General features: G+C 37.2%; 1 protein-coding gene across 2 annotated transcripts in view; it reads left to right on the plus strand.

The window, feature by feature from the left end:
• The window catches only part of RALGAPA2 (Ral GTPase activating protein catalytic alpha subunit 2), a 407209-nt gene extending 383828 nt beyond the window's left edge, over positions 1-23381 (plus strand). Inside the window, exons 39-40 of one of the 2 annotated variants that reach the window (XM_027840277.1) lie at positions 15584-15623; positions 19213-23381. In XM_027840277.1, the coding sequence (XP_027696078.1) occupies positions 15584-15588 (5 nt within the window). In that variant the 3' untranslated portion in view covers positions 15589-15623; positions 19213-23381. The remainder of the gene's footprint in view (positions 1-15583; positions 15624-19212) is intronic. The other variant, XM_027840278.1, reaches the window with a different exon arrangement.
• Positions 23382-24099: the final 718 nt, after the last annotated feature.

A 24099-nucleotide genomic window follows, 5' to 3' on the forward strand; every position in this document is an offset into this window, starting at 1 on the left:
CTTGCCAGATTCCCTAAATATGTTCCTTTTATCAGTACATTCTTTTACAGTCTATTCAGCCATTCCACAATTGATCAACAACCACTTGGTTTCCTTGCTTTCCTATAACATAAAGTACAGCTATTAATATTTTTGCACACAGAGGCTTTCTTTCCTCTTTATTATATCTCTATAGGTATAGACCTAATATAGTTTTGCTGGGGCAAAAGTTATGCATAATTTAGTGATTTTTTAGTTCCATATTACTTTCTAAAATGACTGAACCAATTCACAGCTCCTCCTATCATTAGTGGACCTATAACCCCCCCAATAATTATCAAATTCCTTTTTTGACATCTTTGGCAAGCTAATGAATGTGAGATTATTCAGTTACTTTAGTTTGCATTTATCTAATGATTAGTAATTTGGAGCATTTTTATATAGTCATTGATATTTTGAAAACCTTTTGAAAGCTGTCTATTCATATCCTTTTATCATTTATCTCTTAAGAAATTGTTCTTGTTCTTATGTATTTGAATCATTTTTATATATGTCTTGGATAGCCAAACTTGTATCAGAAAAACTTTTTCCCTCGAGCTAACTATTTCCCTCTGATTCTAACTGCATTGATTTTTTTGTTCATGGAAAAGCTCTTTATTTTATGTAAATAAAATTGTCCATTTTATCAATTGTGATCATTACTATTACATATCCCTTATTTGGTCAAAACCCTTCCTCACTATCCATATTTGTGAAAGATATTCCTTTCCTCTCTCTTCTAATTCATTTATTACATGATTTTTATATTTAGATCACATGTGACCTAAACCTAGATTCTTCCAGATTGCTTTCCAGCTTTCTCAGCAATTTTAGTTAAATAGGAAATCATCCTAATAGATGGCATCATTAGGTTTATTGAACCCTGTATTACTATGTTTAGTTATTTCTGGATCATGTATGTAATTTGTTCCACTGATCAATCTTTCTATTTTTTAACCAGAAATAAATAATTTTTATCATTAGTGCTTTATAGAATAGTTTGAGATCTGGCACTGCTAGAACCTTTCTTTTTTTTAAAATTATTTTCCATAAGATTTTTGGCTATTGCTTCTCCAGATGAATTTCTCCTAAATTTTTCTAGTTCCATAAAGTCAATATTCAGTAGTTTAGTTGGTATTACACTGAATCTGTTGATGAATTTAGATACCATTGTTATTTTTCACTGTTATCATGACCCAACCATCAGGAATTAATATCTCTCTAATTCATCTTTCCTTATTTCTCTAATGGATATTTTGTAGTCATATTCATATAATTTCTGTATGTTTCTTGGTAACTGGACTCCCAGATATTTTATAAATTATTTAGTCATTTGGATGTAATTTCCTATCCTGTCTCTTCCTATTGGTTTTGTTAGTGGTATATACAAAATAGCTTGTGTGTTATGAGTTGTTTCATATCTAGCCACTTTACTAAAGTTATGTATTATTTGAATTTTTAGTTGTTTCGAGAGTTTTTTCAGCAAGTTATCAAAGCAAAGTAATAATTTTGTTTGTACTTAGCCTGTGCTATTTTCCTCAGTTTCTTTATCTTAGTGCAGTAGCTAGCATTTCTAGTGTTGACAGTGGATACACTTTTCTCCTAATCTTACTGGAAAGTTTTTCACCAGTGTTTCTCAATTGTAAATAATTCCAGGTCTTAGTTATAGATAGAAAGGTCCATTTATTCTTCTGTTTTAAAAGTTTTTTTTTTTACATAAAGTATATTATATTTTGTCAAAAGCTTTTTTTCATTGAATGAAATAATGTGATTTTATTGTTTTTGTTACTAATATGGTATAGTATGTTTCTGTTTTTTCTAATACTCAACAAACCCTGCATTTCTGGTATAATTTTAATATGTATAATTTAATATTTATTGGAGATACTGTTCTATATTTTTCTGTCTTTGCTTTATCTTGCCCTAGTTTAGCTTTCAAAACTATAGTCATCTCATAGAAAGAATTGTTCAAATGCCTTCTTTTTCAATTTTTCCAAATAACATAAAATCCTTAAATTGCAGACAATCGTCATATTGCTTTTTGCTTTGAAAAAAATACTTACTGATGAAACTTCCAGTTAAGAGGGTGCCATGAACGGTAGTAAAGTCCAGTTCTCATACTCAAATCCCAGTAACTAAAAGTACTTAAGAAAGATTAATAATAAAGAAAACCGAGAAAAATTATAAATAACTCCTCTATCCACTCTAGAACTTGGCGGGGGGGGATAGCCAGACCCTATCTAAGCCAGAGAAAGAAGGCACACCAGTAATATCAGCACAAACTATCATAATTTTATCTGAATTTGCCAACCATTACACTGAGCCTCAAATGGGGGATCCGAACTCATCATGCACATCAGTAATGGGGACCTGAAGCCAGATCTCTACCCTGACCTGTCAAAACAAGAGCAGTGACAGAACTAGATCCCATAGATCACAGGGAGATTAGACCTGAGTATCCATTCTTTGGAGAATGAGGTACTGTAGCAGGAGTCAGGGCTAACTTGGAATCTGACTAATAACACTAAGAGGGCTCTGCAGGAATCCTTATCACCAATGCTCATCAGCACCCCAAATGAGCCTTTGAGAGCCATAGCAGGAACTGAACCAACTCATGACTGGGGATTGTGCAAAGAGGAAAAAGACAGAGTCTAGCTGAAGTGTGAACCCACAGTGGAGTGAACCCACAGATAACTGAAACAGAAGCCAGGGATTGAGGCTTATAGTAGAGCCTAATACCAGCTCCTCTCTCTAGATCAGCAGCAGCAACAAGCAAGAACATCTAGACTCCAAGTGAGAAAAGACGAAACAAGGCTTACCCAACCTATCCAAAAGACAGAAGGGAATTGTAGTAAGAACAAAATTGCAAACCAATAACTGAGACTGAAAACATGAATAAACAGAAGCAATCACCAGAAAAAGTACTATGTATTAAGAGATGCCCAAGAAATAAACTCAGAAGAAGAGTGTATCACCTAGATGGAGAGCCTCAGAGAAATAAATGGATGATCACAAGGATGAAAGAGTGGCTGGAATAAAGGAAGTAAGAGACCAAAGTGAAATTTTAAAATGAAATGAAAGTTCAGGAGCAAAAATGAAATTGAAAATAACTAGCTCAGAAGAGAAGTTAGAAAACCTTAACTCAAACAATGGATTCCCTGAAAAATAGAATGAAGCAAACAATTCAATGCCATTGCAAGAAAAATTAGAAAAAAGTCAAAAGATTGAAAAAGTTGAAAAGTTAAGTTATCTTCTATCTAAAACAAATAACTGAGAAAATATATCAAGGAAAGAGAATTTAAGAATCTTTGGACTCCTGAATACCATGACAAAACAAAAAAAAAATCTGAAAACCAAATTTCAAGAACTTATAAAAGAAAACTACTCAGTCTACTAAACCCAGAGGGGAAAGAAAATTAAAAGAACCTGTTATTTGACTCCTAAAAGAAACCACAAACTGAAAACACAAATGTCTTAACCAGAATCCAGAGCTTCCATGTTAATGATAATAATAATAATAATAAATACAGGTAGCCAGAAAGAAAGAGTTCAAGTACAAAGGAACCAACCACAGTCAGTATCAAATAAGACTTGTCAGCAAATTATTCGGAGAGAAATTTTTGTAATACATTATTCCAAGACACAAGATAAAGGCATAAAATCAAGAACAATTTACCATACATAACTGAATATAATCCTATTGGGTTTTGGGGGAAGTGAAGAGGGGGAGAGAAATATCCCTTTAATGAAACTAAGGAATTTCAGACATTTCTGATGAAAAGACCAGATCTAGAGAAAATCTTTGAAATGCAAACACTGGGGACAAGAGAAATCTAGAAAAGTAAATAAGTTCAAGCAACTTGAAGACTCTAAATGATTATCAGGTACTAACATTTTAATAGGGACAGAAGGGACAAATCACCAAGCATTTATTAAGCATCTACTATGTGCCAAATCCCATGCTAAGCACTAGGGATACAAAGAAATACAAAACCCAAAACCATAAAACCCAGTCCCTACTCACAAAGATTCCTAATGTCCTCAAAGCTCACAGAGAGAGATAAGTAAGACAAATGCAAGGTCAAGGTAGGGTTTTGTTCTGGGATTTTTTTTTTTTTGCTTTAAAAGAAGAAAGAAATGTGAGGGGAAAGGAATATGCTAAAGAAGAGGGAGAAACAATATCACATAAATGGGATACATGAATGGTGAGTGGAGTGGTCATCTAATGAGCTCAGTCTTATCTGAACCATATAAATGAGGGTTCACACAGGCACAAAGCTCCATGTAGAAATACTAACTAAACTCAACAAAAATATAAGCACAAAGGGAGTATAATATAAATATAAGAGGAAAAATACATAGTAGAAGAGGGAATAATTCCAAGCAAAACAAAGTTTGACTTCAGAGGGTGGATCACAAAATAGTGATTCAAAAGATTAAAAAAAAATGTAACCATCAAAGCTTGGAAGTCTGAGCTAGATAAAGAAAAGAAGGGTTAATGTAAATCAGATTCATTCTTTCTCTAGCCTTCTTTATAAATAATGAAGTAGGAAGAAAAGAGGAAACAGTATAAAGAGGGTTACAGAAAGGATTAAAAGGCAGAAAACAGTGGTATCTTGTTTGTCAAGAACATGCTCAAAACATAAAGATTCACAGTGTTAAAAAAAATTGTGATACCAGCAAAATTTATTATGCTTCATATAAATTTTTTGAAAAGTATAAATTCAATTAAAAGAGATAAGTAGAAAACTTCACTTAAAGACACCACAAATAATGAAATAGTGCTTGACATATATTCACCTAATTACATAGCATCTAAGTACTTGAAGGAAAAATTCACTGAATTACAGGGAAAATAAACCACAATATTATAATAGCTGTGGATCTTAATGTGTCACAGTTAGACATAAACAAATCTAATGAAAAGATAAAGAAGTTAAGAGCCTAAAGAGAATTTTGGAAAAGTTAAATATGAAAGCTCTCTAGCGATTATTGAATGGGGAAAAAAGAAATATGCATGTTTCTGAGCTTTGCGTGTCGATAATTAACCACATACTAAGGTATAAAAACCTCACGAGCATTGATTTTATTTTTTTTTCTCTCTTGCTTCATTTCTTCCATCTACTCCTGGAGTGCTTATGGCCAAAATTTTCTTCCTTCTTTCCTTCCTCTCTTTCCTTCTTTTTTTCTTCCCTCCTTTTTCTTTCTTTTGACATTCATTATCATTCCTTACCACTGTACCCCCAATTGACTAATTCAAAAAGAACAAATAAAATCTTTATAACATATGCATAGTCTAGTAAAACATTCCCATAGTAAGTATGTCCAAAATATATGACTCATTTTGCAGAGGACAAGAGGTGAGTGCTGTTTTTCATCTGCAGTCATCTGCTCTCATATTTTATTATTACACTTATCAGAATTCTAGAATATTTTAAAATTATTTTACTTCCTAATGTTGTTGTCAGGGTATAAATTGTTCTGCTCGTTCTGTTCAGCATTGGTTCATAGGAATCTTCCCAGCTTCCTCTGAAACAGCAAATTTTGTCCTTTCTAATGGCACAATAATATTTCATTACATTCATTTACTATAATTGGTTTAGCCATTCCTCAATAGGTGGCCCTGTCCTTACAAGTGAGGAGAGAGAGCATTCCTCACATGGGGAACAGTCAGTGTAAAGGTACGGAAGCAGGAGATGGTGTGTCGTGAAAGGATCAGCAAGTATGGCTGATTTATAGACTATTTTGTAGGAAGTAGAATATAAAAAATAAAAATCGCAAAGATAGGCAGAGGCTAGGTTATAAAGAACTTTAAATGCTACAAAAGAAGACTTTATATTTGATCTTGATGGTATTAGGGAGCCACTGGGTATATGAAGGAGACTTGAAAAGAAAGAAATTACAAGATTTGCCAAGTAATTGGATTTGTGGGTTGAGTAAGAGAGCAGTCAGAGATGACACTGAGGTTGCAAACCTGGTTAACCTAAAATATTGTAATCTTTTCAACAGATAATTTTGGAAGGGACTAGGAAGGTGGCTGGGAGGAGATAATATTCTGTTATGGATGAGTTGCATTTGAGATGCCCATAGGATACTCAGTTCAAAATGACCAACAGGCACTTGTTAATATGGGACTGGAACTCCAGAGAGAAACTAGAGCTGAATAAATAGATCAGGGAATTACCTGCATTGGGATGATAATTGAACCTATGGGACCTGATGAGATCACTGAGTGAGAATATAGAGAGAACGACTGAATAAACTGGGTATATGAATTTAATGTAATGTACTTCCTCACCTCCATCTCTTAGAATCCCTAGCTTCCTTCAGCACTCAACAGAGACATTAGAGCTGGATAAGTAGATTTGAGAAACATCAGTGTAGAGATGATAATTGAATCCATGGGAACTGATGAGATCACCAAGTAAAATGGTATAGAAGGAGAAGAGGGCCCAGGTTAGAGCCACATGGGACATCCATGGTTAGCAATGTCACCTGGTTAAATATTCAGCCAAGAAGACTGAGGAGACAGAAGATAGGATAAAAACCAGAAAAGAGTAGTGTTCCCCACCCCGCCAAAAAAAAAAAAAAACCAACCTAGAGAGAAGAAAATATCAAGGAGAAGATGATAATCAACATAGAGGTCAAGAAACATGGTGATTGAGAAAAAAGACTAGATTGGAAATTAAGAGGTTATTGTAACTTTGAAGAGAGCAGTTTTGGCTAAACTATGAGGCTGAAAGCCAGACTGTAAAAACTTAAGGAAGTGAGGGGAAAGGTAGTGGAACCACCTATTGTCTTTTCAAAGAGTTTAGCCAGAAGAGAGAGGAGAGATATGTGACAATAGTTAGTGGGGATGAATGGATCGAGTAAGGAGATTTTTAGGATGGAGAAGATATTGGCAGGTTTATAGGCAGTAGGGAAGCAGCCAGTATACAGGGAGAGATTGAAGATAAATGAGAAAGAGTAGGGATGATGTAAGGGGAAATCTGTTGAAAAAAGTCAGTGTGAAATGGAATCATTTGTCACAGAATTTTAGAATTAGAAAGGGACCTTAGTGGTCATTTAGACTAATTAGTTTCAAAAGAGGAACATATTTGACAAGTGGTCATGCAGACTTTGCTTGCAGCAGTTCAATGAGGGAAAACTCACTAACAATTGAGGGAACCCTTTACATTTATGTATAGTTCTAATTGTTAGGAAGTTTCTCCTAACTCAGATACTCAAATGAATCTGTGATCCTATCAATTTGAATGCTTCCTCCGATGATATGGATTGCAACCCATCGATTCATGCTAACCTCTCCTATACTACTCTTGTCCATATTCCCCACAAGTTTGCCAAAGTGGGGCCACCCATCATGCTGGGAAGGCCTTCCTCTCTTTCTCCTGACATTGCACAATCATCAATTGTGTCAATTGTATACTCTGTCTACCTGCTATCCCTAGTCTTTGCCATATCAGCCCTTCTCTTCTTCCTATCATATAATTCCTTGATGACATGTTACTCTTATTCTTCACTTTCTCTAAAAAGTTGCCCACACCCACCATGGTCTTCTCCATTGCTCTTTGTGTGACATTCAATCCTTAATTTTTCGGAGACTGTTGTATTCCACATCTCATTGCCTACAAAAACACCAATAGTTTTATCAAAAGAAATGAGCCTTTACTTTGATTGATTTCCTGGACAATCTAGCCTGTTCTCAAACTGTTCAATTCCAGGCCCAACTCATTATTCATTTATGATCTTTGCCATATACATACATACATACATACATATATAGTGATGGATGAGTGCTCTAATATGAGCAATGTACAATAAACTGTCTTATTGTATGTGCCTGCTTTGGATCAGATACTGTGCTAAGGACTGAGGATAAATATGCCCCCCAAAATTTTCTTTTAATTCCTACTCTCAAAGAATTGAAATGTTGTTATCCAGCTGAAATTTACTTATTGGCACTTTCCACCTATTGCTCTTGTGTTTGCAGTCCAGTACCAAACAGAACAAGTCTAATCCCCCTTCCACATAAATGCTTGAAGGCATATGTCTCCCTGAGTCTTGTCTTCTCCAGGCTAATAATTCCTACTTCTTAAAATCAATTTCCATATGACATGGAATCAAAGTCCTTTACCTTCATCCTGATTGCCTCCTTCCAGACACTCTACAACTTAGAAGTATCCTTCCAAAATTGTGGTTCCTAGAATGGAATATAATACTCCATATGTGATCTGATGAAAGCAGAATACAGAATAACTATCATCTTCTTATTCCTGGAATCTCTTCTTCTCCTAGTATGGCCAATATCTTAATTTTTTTGGTTTCCATATCATATTTAGCTTAGAGTCCACAAAAATCCCCAGTCTTTTTTTCTGAAAAACTGCTGTCTAACAATCTTGTACTTGGGAGGTTGATTTTTTGAGCCTGTGTAAGTCTTTATATTTATCCTTGGAGTTTATCTAATTATATTTAGCCCAGTGTTCTCAGCTTTTAAAGATCTTTTTGAATCCTGACCAGCATCAATTGTGTTAAGCTGTCCCTCCCAACTTCATGTCATCTTCACAAAGTTTGACAATTATACCAACTGTAGCTTTATCCAAGTCATTCATAAAATTGGTACAGGGCCAATTACAGGGAAGAAAATGGGGATTTTTGTGGGCTCTAAGCTCAATAAAATGTGGCAATGTGATCTAGAACAGTCCATTAGAAACCCTCAACAATTACCATACTCTTTCCACCCATTTAAACAGTTATAAATCCATTATACCGTTATACTGTTGTCTAGCCCATGTCTTTCCAACTTCTCCATGAGAACAGTAAGAGATACTTTATTAAATTCTTTTCTGAAATCTAGATAAATTATGTCTATATCATTCCTTCAATCTGCAAATTAGTTAACCCTGTCAGAAAAGGAAATAAGATTAGCCAGGCTCAACCTGTACTTATTAAAGTTATGTTGGGTTTCTCATAATAATTGTTGCTTCCTTTTCTAGCTATTCACTAACTATCTCTTTAATCACCCATTCTAGAATTTTCCCAGGAATTGAGGTCAAATCACTGGCCTGTAGTTTTCAGACTCTATTGTTTTTCCTTTTTTGAAAAGTGGGACATTGTTGACCCTTCTGCGGTCCTCCAGGACTTATGTTCTCTGCTGTCTTTCAAACATCACTGACAGAGGCTCAGCAATAGATCATCTGGTTCTTTCAGTACTCATTGAGAATGTAGTTCATCTGGACCAGGTGACTTGTATTCATCCTGGACAGGTAACACTCTTACTAATCTTGGATGTCAACTCCCCCATTAGCCTGTTTAGTTATGTTCTTTCTCATCCAAAGATCATTCTCCTTGGCAGAGAAGACAGAAGCCAAGGGTGGCCCACCTTCTCTGGACTGTCAGTTATCACTGACAGTGGGCTACGATACTTTTTTTTTATCCTCTGCTTTTTCCCAATATAGTTTTTAAAAAATCTTTTTTTTTATTTAACAAAAAGAGGCTGCCCTTAGATTTCCTCACCAGCCTCAGCTCATTCAAAGTTATAATAGGCCTGACAATATCCTTAAATGACATGCTTTTGTATTCTTTAAGCTACTTATTCCTGCTTCCATCATTTGTTCTCATATCTTTTTTTTTTAATCTAAATTGGATTGTGAATTCTTAGTGCATACAAACCAGTCTCTTCAGATAACTCTTGTCTTTACTTTCGGTCTGGATTGTTTGCTCTGGGTCTTTGGAATTCCATTTCTGAGATGTTCTCATCCCTCTTGGGCTTGTTTCCCCTGTAGAATTTTAGTTCATGGAATCTTACCTGGCCTTCCTTTGAACCCTTTGAAATATATTCTTCCAGAATCGAGGGTGTTTTTCAGACCATTCCAGGCTCTCACTTTTTTTTCTGTCACATGCCTTATGAGGAAAGAGTCATCTCCACTCCAGAATTCCCATAATTTCTCTAACAGTAACCAGGACCTTTCTATTAGGGAGGATCTTATCCAGAAAAGAATTCACTTTTATTAGGTCCCCTACCTTTTGAAGGATAAAATTTTCATTAAAACAGGGCAAGACATTATTAGCTGCTCTGCTTTGAGCAGAATTATGGAATTGTCCTATCCCAATTATATAATTTCTCTCTGTCAGGCCTCTGAATATTTCTATGAGAAGTTATTTTGGAGTTAAAATTTACAGCATTCCCAGACAATAGAAAAAATTCCACAGCCTGTGAGAACATTGTTACAAAGCCCAGGTGGAAGATCAATTATTAACATTTTGCCTCATAAAAACAGTAGTAACTTAACTTTGAGCATATCCTAGAGAATCATTTTTTCTAAAACCATTCAGTCCCTCATTCAGGTCTGTGAGGATCTCCATAAGGATCTACCAAGTCAAGGTAAACTCAAGAAATACATCAATTAACTGAAGTCATGGACTTCTAATCATTGCCTTGATCACTTCAAGGAGGAGTCTTTCCCTAGCTAATGAGAAAAGAAAAGCCTAAGGGTGCATTAGAAACTGGTTAGGTTTTTGATGAAAATGATGTAAAAAAAATTTACATTTTATTAAAAGGACTTTCCTCACAACAACCCTGAGATAAGCATTACAAGCAGGTGCTGCTAGGCAGGTCATGGTACAGTAAATAGAGTGCTTGACCTTGAGTCAGGAAGACCTGAGTTCAAATCCAGCCTCTGACCCTGAGCAAGTCACTCTCCCTCAGTTTCCTGATCTGTAAAGTGAGGATAGTAAAAGCACCTACCTCCCCAAATTGCTGTGAGAGTAAAATTATATTTGTAAAGCACTGTTGAGACTTTAAAGCATCATATAAACTCTAGCTGTTATTATTACAAATTAGAAAACTGAGGCTTAGGCAGGTAGGTGTTCAAACATGCTCATGATCACATGGTTGCTGATTGGCAGAACAGGGACTTTTCTAGGCTCTAAATCTAGTGATCTTTCCAATTCACCGAGCTGGTTCCTCTTATGACTGTAGCTGAGTATTTCACCCGGACACCCCAAGGTGATGGAACTGTTTATGATCATGTGATATTGTGATAGTCTTGTAATTATGCAGCTATAAACCAGGTGACTTGACTGCCAGTGAAATAAATTTTGTCAGCATTTTCTCCATATGGGATCAGATGACTCTCAGATAAGCTAAACTTGGTCCCAGAACACTATGACTTATAGTGGAGAAGCAAATAAATAATTTGTCCACCAATTTGTTCTCCTAGCTGTAGTCAGTGATCTACCCATTTGTCCAGATGTCCTAGCTTCTAGCTACAGAACCAGAAATACAGGGGTAAGAACCAAGCCTTAGAAAGATGTAGCCAAGCCCTGAGCCAGAGGAAGTACATGGCCACTGCTACTGGACTGGAGATGTTGGGATGAGCCTTTAGGCCATTTGGAAATGTTAATCAATCTGGATATTTCTCAGGGGTCTTAGGTTGCCAACCCATGCAATAGGAAATGTTGGAGTTGAGTTTGTAGGCCGAATCCAGCAACTACCTGCACCTGTTCCCTCACTCAGACCCATTCCAAGGGATCTGAATAACCCAGGCAAACATCCCCAGTGAGCTTTCTGATCTCCACCTCTTTCTCCCTTTCTCCATTACTTCATTTAGAATTCCCCTTACATTGGTGGCCAAATCAGCTGCTCTTTTCCACCTCCAGCTGCAAAATGGATTCTGTCCCTATATTAACTTGAACCAGTTAATCAGTTTATTATGATAAGTGTTCAGTTATAAGACATTGAAAGGAGTATCCTCCACACAGGTGCCAGGTTGATTTTCCTAAAGCACAGGTTGACCATTTCATTCCCATTCTCAGTAAACTCCAGTGGCTTCCTTTTTAATATATCACTTGGCTGCATGGCCTCTGTGGTCCAGCCTGCCTTGATGCTCCTCATATAGAGTGCATCTCCCATTTCTCTGATTTTTCACTATCTACCTTGTGCTTGGAATATTCTCTCTCACTTTCATCTTTTAGAATTCTTAGCTGTCCTTGAAGAGTTTTCTCAAACACTTATCTTCTACAGGAAGCCTTTCCTTCTAAGTTTACTTTGTTACTTATTTTGTATTTTTGCTTTTTCTTGTATTGTATGCCCTGTGCTTTGCACAGTGCCTAGCACATACTAAGCACTTAATAGGTGCTTATAGACTGGTTAATTGATCCTTTGTTGTTGAAAATTGCTCATCCTTACCAGATTCCTGGGAGGAGACCCTTATCTTTTTTTTTTTCATTTTCAATTAACAAAAATCCATCCTCTCTCCTTCCGACTTCCCACTCTTCCACCATTAAAAGAGAAAGAAAAACAAACGCTTTGTAACTAATGTGCCTAAGTCAAGCTAAACAAATTTTTCTATTAGCTTTGTCCAAAATAATGTCTTCATATACACTTTTGAGTACATCACCTGTCAGGGAGGACTCACATTTTTTTAAGCTCCTGGTATAGTTTTCTCAAAGTGCCTAAGGAACTTAGTTATGCTTTTTGCTGTGGGCAGTCCCATGTAACTAGTCAAGACAAACTACCAAAAGTCTGGCAACTCTCATATATCATTGTTAGTAAAAGTTGCGTTGGATAAAACATTCCTCATTTGTATTATTACTTTCTGTATTTTTCAACTTATGTACCTGCTTAAATTAGAGAACATTCTCCATGAAAGTTATTTCCAGAAAGCAACGCCAGGCTACTGCTTTCTTTCATGTGGTTCAGCACCTTCACCACTTGTTCAAGCCATTGGTATTCTCTCCCAGGATGAAATGAACAGCACTTGTTGACCATGGTTCAAGTGCATGTAGGAAGTAAAAGAAATATATGGAATAAGTAAATAACTGGTCTTATTCTTCATCATAGTGTGATGGAAAATCTCATTATCCATGGTTCAAATGTAGTGTTGGTCTATTCGGTGGTAACTGGCATCTTAGCCCTCATGAGTCTAGATCTCAGAATCTCAGAATTAGAAGAGACCTCAGGAACCCCATTCTACCTCCTCACCATCTCCTATAGAAAACAGCCACAGAAGACAAAAGCCTTTTAAATTAGCTTTTCTGACTACTCATTAGTCCTAAATGCATGTCATCTTTCCATATTTGTCCACTTACTATAGTGTTGTGTGTATAGCTTTAATTTATAACAGTCCATGGACTTCTGCAAATATTCAGATATTCTGATAAGATACTGATATTTTTACAAAGTTTATTCTTTAATAGTACTACACAGTTAGAAAGTACTTTCATATGCATCATCTCATGTGAGGTGAGCTAAAATAGTACAAGTATTATTAGCTCCATTCTGTAGTTTAAAAAATTGAGGCTTTGGGGTTATGAGTTTTAGAGCTTAGATGTAAAAGCAGGTCTTCTGACTCCAAGTCAAATGTCCTTTCTACTGTACCATGCTGTTTCTCTCCTTATAACCCATTTTGTCTTGCCTACTGATTCATAGCCTCAAGGCACCTCTGATTTCACGTTAAGGGCATGTGATGCTTGAGCTCCCTGGAATAATTCAGACCAACCCCTAAACATGGCTTTCTCCGCATCTCCTTAACTCAGCTACAGATTGGCAGTTATTGAGACATTCTCTTTGGTCCAGCGTACATCCCACATCAGCCTGTGTCTGGGGAATATGCTGGGGAGAGGAACAAGCCATTCCTCATCAGCAATTACAAAGAAGTCCTTTATTGTTAGCTGTACCATCTGTTTTCCTGGTTTCTACCACCATATCCTGTATGCATAGCCAGGACTGAGACAGTTGGGGTAGAGGAAAGAGATCAACATAACACCTTTCAAAAGGCCTCGGGTGCCAGTACTGCTGCCCCAGTGGTGGAAATCGGTAGTAGCAGTAACACCACCTAAGGGGAGACTCCCAGAACAGTTTGTTTTTTTTCTTTTGAAATCTTCAGAGTCAAGCAATGATATTTAGAAAATGCTTCCAGTAAGGAGAAGAGAGCAAGGGAAACTGAGACTTAGTGTGACCTGCTAAATGGAAGGATCAACACTTCATTTACAAAAAGTGTTAAGTGTTGTTTGAACTTAAAGGGCTCGTGGAGGCCATTAATTGGTCCAGTGGCTAGGACTTGGCTTCAGGAAGACCTGAGTTTGAATCCTGCCTCAAATACATACTAGTTGTGTCATCCTGGGAAAGTCACTTAACTTTTCTATATCTCAGTTACCTCATTTGTAAAGTGGAAGCATTAATAATTCCTACCTGATAGAGTTATGGTTAGGATTGAGTGCTTTGCAATTCTTAAAGCACTTTATAGTATTGTTATTATTATGGGATACATTTACTACTACCAAAAATAGGCCTCAAAAGCAGAGCTGTTAAATTTCATTGTATCCGTTAATGATTGGCTTGGAAGGAGCAATATTATCACCAAGTCTTAAGGGGTCTTCTCCTTGAGCCACAACAATGGCACTTTTATATTTGAAATAAAGCTCCGTGATATAGCTTGATGTCCCTGTTGCCCACCAGCTTCATCCCGGTAGGACAATGTCTTTTTCACTAATATTTTGGACTGTATAACTGCACTTTTATCATTATATGCAATTATATATTTGGAATATATAATCTTACATTTGTTTAAGGGAATCTTATCATTAAAATCACAATAGTGCTGCATATAGAGGGATCTTTTCAATGTTTGAAAATGACCCTGATCACTGTGCCAACCTTTACAGATGGGGTCAGCAGGAAAATCCAAGTTTACAACTGTGGCCAAGTGCAGACAATGGCACACATCATTGATAAATGTCCTTTGTCCAGATTTGATTGTAGTCTAATGACACTGAATACAGCAAAAGGGGGGAAAACCATTGCCTGCTTCAGAAAGATAATGTGCCTGCTAAGGAAAGTTTACAAGGGATAAGTTGGAACTGGTGGGAAAAGAATAAAAACTTAACAGAAAAATGTTAAAATGATACAAAGCCTTCTCTTTGCTGCCTAGTCACAAATAATCTTGTTGCTCTTTTCATCAGAGAATAGCTTTGCCTTTAGGGTTCTTCTTCCAAATGTCCTTTCTCCTGCTCTTGGGTGGTATGATGGATACTGGTTGTCAGCCTGGCTATTTCCTTTACTCCAAGATAGTGACATTGGGTGGTGAAAGCTGTATAAACATACTGTGTGCTGTATACCATATAAAAGCTGCTTTAGAATTGTGTACTTGAATGCATCATAGTAACTGATTAGCTTTTTAGGCCACCTTTGAATTTGAGAAGTTCTTATTGTAAACTATGCCTTTTGATTCACTCTGGACACCATATTTATGAGGACATTGGGCTGGGGCTTTTTTCATTTGGTAACTTGGGTTCTACGCAAAAGCTTTTAAATGTGAATATAAGCTTAATTTAGGTTGGTGGTTCAACATTAGACATGGAAAATGTGATTTTTTTTAATGTCTTGTTTCTTCATGATATGTATGATACAAAGGTATTTTACCATGCTAGTTTGAAAGCACAACTTGCTGTGAAGTCCTAAGATGACCCGAGATCGAGTTAATGCTTGTTAGCAATGTACAATCTTCACTTAAGGTTGAGGTATGCTGTACCGCTACTCACGTGACTTTGTGTTCTTTCCCTTTAGATTAGAATATGTAAAGGTCTCAATACTGTAACTGACCAAGGTAAGCCTGACCCTGCCCACAGGTTTGCTCAGTGCACGGTGCTAACTATCTTTTCAGCAGATCTACTAACCAGTCTCCTTGGTTGCTCGTATTAAACTGAAATACAGCCATCCTTCTCTTTTTCTGGCCCTCTCCCTTTTTCACTGCTTTTCATCCTCCCTTCCAAAATGTGCATTCCAAGCACCAGGCTGGAAACAAGTAGCCCAGACAATTCCCACCTGACTAAGTAGCGGCACTAACAGCCCTGCTGCCTGGCTGCTCTCTGACAGGCTCGCCCTGTCCCTGCATGTCTGAGCCTCAACGGAAAACGCACACTTTGTCTTTCTTCTGCTCCTGTTTGCTTCAGGCGGAATCTGACACCAACACCTGCCATACTGGAAAATGTCTTTGTTGCTTCCACTTTTGTTTGAATTGCTGCAGGGGAGCCAATGGGAGTTAAGTCCATTTACTTTTTTGTTGCCTAAGCACCATGGAATAGGATCTTGAGATGGGGCCCGATAAGAAGCGGCACGTGCTGTGCTGGCCCTTTGAGTTAGCTCAGCTTAATAAATGCCTCTCTTTCTGGGGAGGGCAGATTGCCGAGCTTGGGCTGCTGAATGGAACAGCTGGGGGAGGAAAAGGAAACAAAGGCGGGGAAGCACAGAGTGCCATGAACCTGGAGATTGGGAGTGCGGTTTAGGACCCAGAGAGCAGGCCGGCCACACGCCAGGTGTGACCTTTGCAAGCTTCTGGGTTCTGCTTGTTTGTCTGGGCAGTTTCCAAAGTACTGATCGAATGGAAGCAGCGTCCTGGCTGGATACACTCTCTGGTAGGCTGGGTTTAGGCAGAGGGGACTGCTGTACTGAATTAACTCCTTGAGATCTGATTCCCAGATGGATGAAGCCCTTAAAATTTAAAAAATAAAGCCACCTTTCTGAGGAGAAAAATGATAGACTGATGGATGGTTCTTTATTAACCATGTCGTAGTATGTTGTAAAATAGGACAGAATCAATTCATTTGTTTCCATCAGATCGCATAATCATTTGGGATGACAATTCAGCTTAGTATTTTGAAGGCACCACTAACATTGATCTTTTAAATCAGAGTAGTTCAGAAGAGCAGAAATTTACTGTAGAAAGCTGACCCCATTTCAGAACTGAAAGTTCTTTTCTTAGTGCTGGATTAAACCCAGATTTTTTTAATTGCCCTAAATAGTACTTCACGTTGGCCACTGAGAAGAGGAATGGGCCATAAATTTTAGATCATCAAGTTTGTAATCCTAAAACCAGATTTTTAAAATCTCCTTCAGATGTTGTAAGTTTCATGCAGAATGACTTATTTGTCCACATGTATGTGTATGTGCTTCCATTTTCTTTGACCAGAGTCATGAAATGGGCTCAAGTATGTTATCTGAATGGAGTTCCAAGCTTCTCTTGCAAGAAAATGGCCAAGTCGTTAGAGTTCATGCCAGACAGCTTGCAAGTGGAATTATAATATTTGTATGAAAGCCTTTATCTTTTGTGGTTATTGCTTGCTCATTCTGCAGCTGCTGTCTCCCTATCAATCAAGACGATTTAGTGGGAGCTTCAAGGTTGATTGCATAGTTAAGGACTTGCCAGAAGAAAGTTTTTGACTGATGGAATGTCCAAACTCTAAAGGCTCATGGAATGCTGTGGGTGATTCTGGGCGCTGAGGTGTGGCTTAGCCTTTTTATGGACACGCTTTTGCCTGTTTGAACTGTACAGCTTCTCATAAGCACAGGAGCCCTATTGTTAAAGAGCTTGCATGAATATTGCTTGAGCTTGCCCAGTTGGCAAAATTTGTATTATTTTGACCATCTGCCATTCTGCTTAGCTGTAGGAACGCGAGCTACCCTCCTGCTTTCTCCCTGGGGAAAAAAATCAGAATGTTTCTTCTCCTAATCCAGAACTAACAAAGGTCTACTTTTTCACAGCTAACTTCTTTAAACACCAACACATATTTTACATTTATTTGCAAGAGAATATTTCTCCTTTTTCTTTCCCTACCTATATCCTCTTTCTAAAATATACATCTGGTAAGTGAAAAATAATTCTAGTTTGTAATGTGAAGTCGCTCATACAATTGCTTGTTAAGTATTAAGTATTTCAAGATGGAAAATTGCCTGGAAATAGCAACTGAGTCATAGCACAGTTGTTTTTTGTTTTTGTTTTTTGTTTTTTTAGTTAAATGCTAGTACATTTCATTAGCATGCTCATTTGATGGGGAGATGCATTTTAATGATCTTTCTTTGTCCTACTATGACAAAGTATGGCTCCCTGTCTTTGTCATAGGCAGCCTGATTTTAAAGACAAAACTAGTGGGAGGGAAACAGCTCTCATTCTATGTGCTTTACCAACTTTACTGAATGTCTGAGTTTGGCCCAGAAGAAATAAGAGAAAACACAGGTCTCTCTGAGGTTATAACCCTTTAAACTATTGATTTTCAGTACACACCAAGGAAGTTGCTACCAGTGTTTTGTGTGCACTGGGAATTGTTGGAAGAACTATTTTGAGACTGCATAGTAGCAGTCTCAAGCCAGATCAATGGAAAGACACAAACTGTGCATGAAATGACCCCTGTGATATGGCCTGAATCCAATTAATCTGAAATACTAACTGTTGAAAAGCAAATCCCTGAAGAGGATCCATGTTAAGAAGACCATAGAAGTATAGTTCTGGAACGGTTTCCTTATGGGGAAACCTGGGCTGTAACACAAGTGAGGCTGATGAAATGGCCTTCTCGCTGACTGAATTGTCCTGGGGAAGGCTGGCCTGCAGCAGCAACAACCTCCTTCTATTGCAGGAGACATTCTTGTATTCCTCTGAGTGTGATTACAAGTGCCCTGGGAGAAGCTGAGAGCTGCAGATGGGCAGGTTTTCAGTTTATTCATTTTTTCCAGAAGTAAATGGCTACATCCGCTTGTATTCTGGTTCAAACCAGCTATTTAATTCTAACCTCTAGTCATAGACACCTTGGGGAAATAATTGAGTTGTAACTTAAATGTGTCAGATATCAATGTGTAAATATTTGTAGATGCCATTGGCACTATCAGGGGTTCACTAAGCTTTACATAAAGCTTCTAGAGACTCTTTGGAATACCAATAAAATGTGAAATTCTGGGGTTACTGCCTCTTAGGAAGTCTTCGTATTCTCCAGTTTGGCTTGTGGGTAAAACATCCCCATTGGGCAGCATGGAATTTAGAGCTGGAATGGGACTTTAGAAATCATCTAATCTAATATCCTCATTTTGTAGATGAGGAAACTGAGGCACAGAGATTCCAAAGTTAATTGCCTGGTGTCACACAAGTAACAAATTGGATTTGAACTGGTGTCCTCTTGTATCAGAGTTGGTGGGGTTTCCACTTTATATGCCTGCCATACATTTAAACATTTTACAAAGATCTAGGGTAAAGAAAATACTGATGTGCTTGGCGCCTATTTGAATGAGAAGCTATCTAAAGCCGCCCTCCCACTGAGCTGAGCTTACAGTCCCCTCTCCCATCAACCCCACCTTTCTTCCTTTGGACTATTGGAGAAAAGAAGGCTTTAACTCTGCTTTCCTTTGTCCTCTCTCTGCTTCCTTTTCAGATAGTCTCACTGCCAGTGTGAGTGCTGACCTTCCTGTTTCTGTTGGAGGAGAGTTGGCCAATCAGACTTCTCCATCACTAACCCGTGCTCCCAAACTCAAAAGCTCTGGGAGACTTCGTCGTTCTGCTAGTGCCCTCAGCAAATCTTCAAATTGAAGTACATTAGAAACTGAGTCAGCTCAAAGAAAATGTTTGGGCTAAGTCAAAATAGATATATCAACGATTGTCTGAACTTCACAGGATGATTTTGTGCTATAAAATCACAGTTCCTTCCAAAGAAGAAAAGAAAAGTTCCACCAAACAAGTTTCACTTCACTCTCCCTTGTGCATTGTGTGTGACTAGACTAGGAACAGCAAGTACAGGGGATCTCGCATGGCTTTTGATGTGTATCACAAGTAGCAGGTTGTCTGTGACTCAAGTACTTTTTTCTTATTTATAGGCAGAAGCACAACTGTCATAGGAAGATACAAAACAAGTATTGAAGCAAATTGTTTATGGAATTGTCTTTGGTTATATTGATTTTATTAATATTCACTCTCATCGTAGGATTTGTGTTTTAGTTTAAAAAAAAAACCAAACTTTCATCATCATAGAAAACTGGCTTTCCCCAAGGGCTCTTTTCCTCATGGCCCAGAAGTGATTTCACTTCAGTTTGATTCACTCCCTTCACTGCATAGTCAGATATCAGGATGTGATTTTCCACCAGGTATCCACTAGCACTGGCTAAGTTTTAATGATCATCTGTAGAGCTTCCAGGTCTTTGTTGAGAAATACAGCAGCATTGAAGATTCGACTTTCTAGGAATACAGGTCAAATCAAATTACGGCAATTGTAGCAAATGCTCATTCATTAATAATTTTTCATATGGAAAATGATGAACAGGACAGTATTCACTATAGCAGAAGTTGCTTAGCCAAACAGATAGTTTGAGTTTTGCCATTTGAATCTGTAACCTCTATTACTTGACCATCATTCCAAACCTTGGAATCTGTTTTCATGCAAATATTATCATTATAACAATAACTAACTAGGATGTGACTAGCACTCTTGAAGGACTTGAGTTCTAACGCACAGGAGAGCCTCATTTGCTAAGAACACTTTTTTCTTTATGCCCCAAATCTTAACTTGAGCATTCCCACCATCATAACTATAAACCACAGAAGAATTTCAGCATATAGATTCCATTTCTTCAGCCTCTTAAGCAAGACACAAACACGTACTCAGAGCCAACATTGTGCAAGATGTTGTGCTAGACGTAGAGATAAAAACCATCAAATATCTCTACAGGGCCTACTGTGTGCCAGGTGTGAGATGCACTATTGCAGATGAGATGCCAATAACACACAAGGAGAATTGCCTGGAATTAACCCAGCTTCTGAGTAGATAAATAACTGTATTTTGTGGCCTCAATCATTACTTTATTCTAATTGGCTAATATTAGAAACCTACTAGCTAGCTACTGAGTTCAATAGCTAGTTATTAAAGCTTCAAACTGCATAAAGACTTTCGGGACACTCAGTACCTTTTGTTTTAAGATCATCTTCGAAGTGCATAGATCCCCAGTAGCCAACTTTGAACTTTTTTGTAAACCAGGAGAAATAAACCCAGTCAGAGAAGGATGAGATAGGGAGATGAGTGTGAGCAAGTCAGGACTGGCAGCTGGCATTGTGATGGAGCTCAAGGTCACAGAAGAAAAAAGATCATGTGAATGATAACTCTTCATCTTTTACTTTTTTTCTCCTCTTCATTTATATTTTCATGCAGTTCTGTGAAATACCTTCCTGACACCTTTCTTTTGAGGATTTCTGTGAAGGCCAGCAGAAATGGTACCTGTACAGCCTACGTACACAACCATCTTGACCATTTGAAAGACACTAACTTCAGGCAAAACAGTAGAACTCACTGTGGGTGGAGTCAGCCTAAAGCCCTTAGCTGACTTTTAACAGTGTGTTTGAGCCTAGTTGGTCAGGAGTCAGGAAATCTCTGTTCTGTTGCTTTGCAGGCCACTGGATTGTGTCCCATAAGGAGTTTAGTAATGAGAATTCTTCTCTAGTTTCTAGAGACATGCCACCAAAAAAAGTAGTATGTGTGTGACCTGGACATAGGCAGGTAGTTGGGTCATTTCAAGGGACACGAGGGAAAAGTCAATCACTTCAGATTGTTTTTGCTTTGTAAACTAGTCTATTTATATAAGTATTCTCTGGCTCCTTAGCATAGACAGTATCAAGAATAGTTGATTTTCAAGGTTTTTTTTTTCCTGATTATGCCAGCAAATACCTCATCCCCATTTTGTTATGTTTTAAATCTGCACATGTCACAAAGGCAAACAGCCGTTTAGCTTTTTGTGGTTTTTGTTTTTTAAATAATGTAGAACCTAACTAATAGGCTAAGTAAACTTAGCATTTTTAAACTTGGAGTGGGCCCACAGAGTTCATTGAGATAACTATTTGAGGAACATGATCATCAGGTATTATGAAAGCATGTGAAATAACTGGGTTTCTAGGAGAGGTGATGATGATGCATGTCAACATATAAAAGGGCCAACTTAAAGTCCCCTTATTTCTTAATAATTATGTTACTGCACTACAAGCTTGTGCCTCTGTATTTTGGGGCATACTCTGGGCTGGCGATCCCTTTACAAACTCTGATTGTCAGAGACTTGAGACTAAGACCCTGCAGTTCACTTCAGGATAGGCACAAGCATATTTTAACTCATGATTTATTTTCTGTGGCAAAAAAGGGGGGAGGGGCTAATTTCATCTGCAATTTTTATGACCAAAAATTAGGAAGAAAAAAATTTAGTTCTTACTAGAGATGATTTACATGCTTGGTAACATTTAATCTGGAGATTTGTTTGTTGTTGTTGTTGTTGTTTTTTGAGGAAAATAATTTTATGTACAAATGGACTATAATCATTTTTACTTTTGGGATGGCAAATGGAAATGCTCGTTATCTCACTTAGAAAAGCTAATATTGCACCTTCATAATATAATGCCTTTCAGCAAAATTGAGTTGATAATCAGTCAGCACACACCCCTAGGTACTAGTGCTGACAAATCACATTAGCAGGTCAACCATCTGTGAATTAAAGTGTCCCTAATTAGACCTAAATGTGATAAGACTTGTTGGTTTTAAGACAGTGTTAGGCATGCCGAGTTCTCCTTCATTGGCATGTTACTTTAGCTGAAAGCTAATGTAGCAAAATCACACGGACTGTTTTTGTTCTTAAAAAATAAAACTACTAAAAAGGGGGAGAAATGAAACACCTAAACTATACAAAAGCAAGAAAATTCAGCCATATCAAGGGACTCTTCACAAGTGTCTTTAAATGCATGCAGTCAGTGACACAGGACCTAGGAACTACAGGGTAAGGGTAGGGTTTGTAGCCTTGGATTGGGTGGCTTGTGTTGATTGGCCAAACACTGAGCCTTATTTTTTAAAAATCATGCAGATTCATATAGCAATGCATCTTTCCTCAGGTCTAATTAATCTGTTCTTCCTCCAATGTTGAATTTGTTTTTAATCATGTTGTATAACAAATTGAGGAATACCTTAAAACTTACTGTGACTTCTCCATAATTATGTTTTTATCTCTTCTGTATGTGAAATTAAATTCTATATGGGACAAGCCATTGTTTTTAGTTACATTCAATATCTCTGTATGATATATACATTAAGTGAATGTTTTCTGTTTCCGCATCTACAATGTTTAGTGTGTGTGTAAATAAGGAAAGGTATTTGATAAATGCAGTAAAAATTAACTTATAGTGTGTCATCTGCTTTTGAGTTTGTTTTTCCTTTATTTAATTTATTAAAACACAACATCAAGGTTTAAAAACTAGATGACTTTCCAGTCCAGCACTGGATGTTACTACTCCTTATGTAAGCATATATGGAACCTGCCTTTGCAGGCATTTCTTCACACCAGGACAAGAACTGCTGGCAAAGGTAGGCCTAATCTCTGAAAACAACAGGAAGAAATCGTTCCTCTTGATTACCAAAAGCTTGACTTTGGAGTTAAGATTCTCTTTTGTGATGATGTAGTATGTTGATAAAGTAATTTAGAAAAGCAGCACTTGTGTGCTATATATTTAATATGTTTACTTTTTCATTATTTGATGTGATGATTTGGTGGTTATTAATCACTAATAAAACATGTGTCAAATTTATACGGGGTGATGTAATTCAAATGACATTTTCCCCTAATGGTGACCCAAAAGCTTCCCTTCCAAAATTGCACAAATTCAGAAGTGCATTAATTAAAATTCTCTCTTCATCCATGAAGTATAGCGCTAAGAGCAAAATAAAAGTTGAATTCATAGAAATATTTGCGTACAGTTTACACATCCATTTGTTAATGAATCAAAATCTCTTTTACTCATGTGTTAAAGCAAATGGTATAAAAAAATCCAAAAATGGCTCATTTGATCTGATACAGCTGCTTTGGTAGCCTAAAAATGTCAACATAGGTTTGTCAGCAAAAGATTTAGACATCATCTTAAACAACCCCTTTACTTTACAGGTGAAGAAACTGAGTCCCAGAGAGGTTATGGTTCATCTGAGGTTATTTAAGTAGCTGAGCCTAGGATTCAAACACAGGCTTTCTAACACCACCTCTAGCATTCTTCCACTCTGAGATACTCTTTCTACCACACACTCTAAAAATTTTACATGACCAGCTTTCTCACTGATAAAACAGATGGCTGTTACACATTTTGTCCCTAATATTTAAATGAGAGGTGTATAGCGTACATAATTTGTGTGTCATAAGTCTCTTGGTATACAGTTTCATTTAGGCCAGGCATAACATGAGAGAAGCATTAGAAACAAAAGTGAGGGATAATTGAGGGACCTCCCCACACACAAAATATCATAATAAAGGCTCTA

This window comes from Vombatus ursinus, unplaced genomic scaffold (assembly GCF_900497805.2).
Source record: "Vombatus ursinus unplaced genomic scaffold, bare-nosed wombat genome assembly UNPS02014841.1, whole genome shotgun sequence".
NCBI classification, from domain to species: Eukaryota; Metazoa; Chordata; class Mammalia; order Diprotodontia; family Vombatidae; genus Vombatus; species Vombatus ursinus.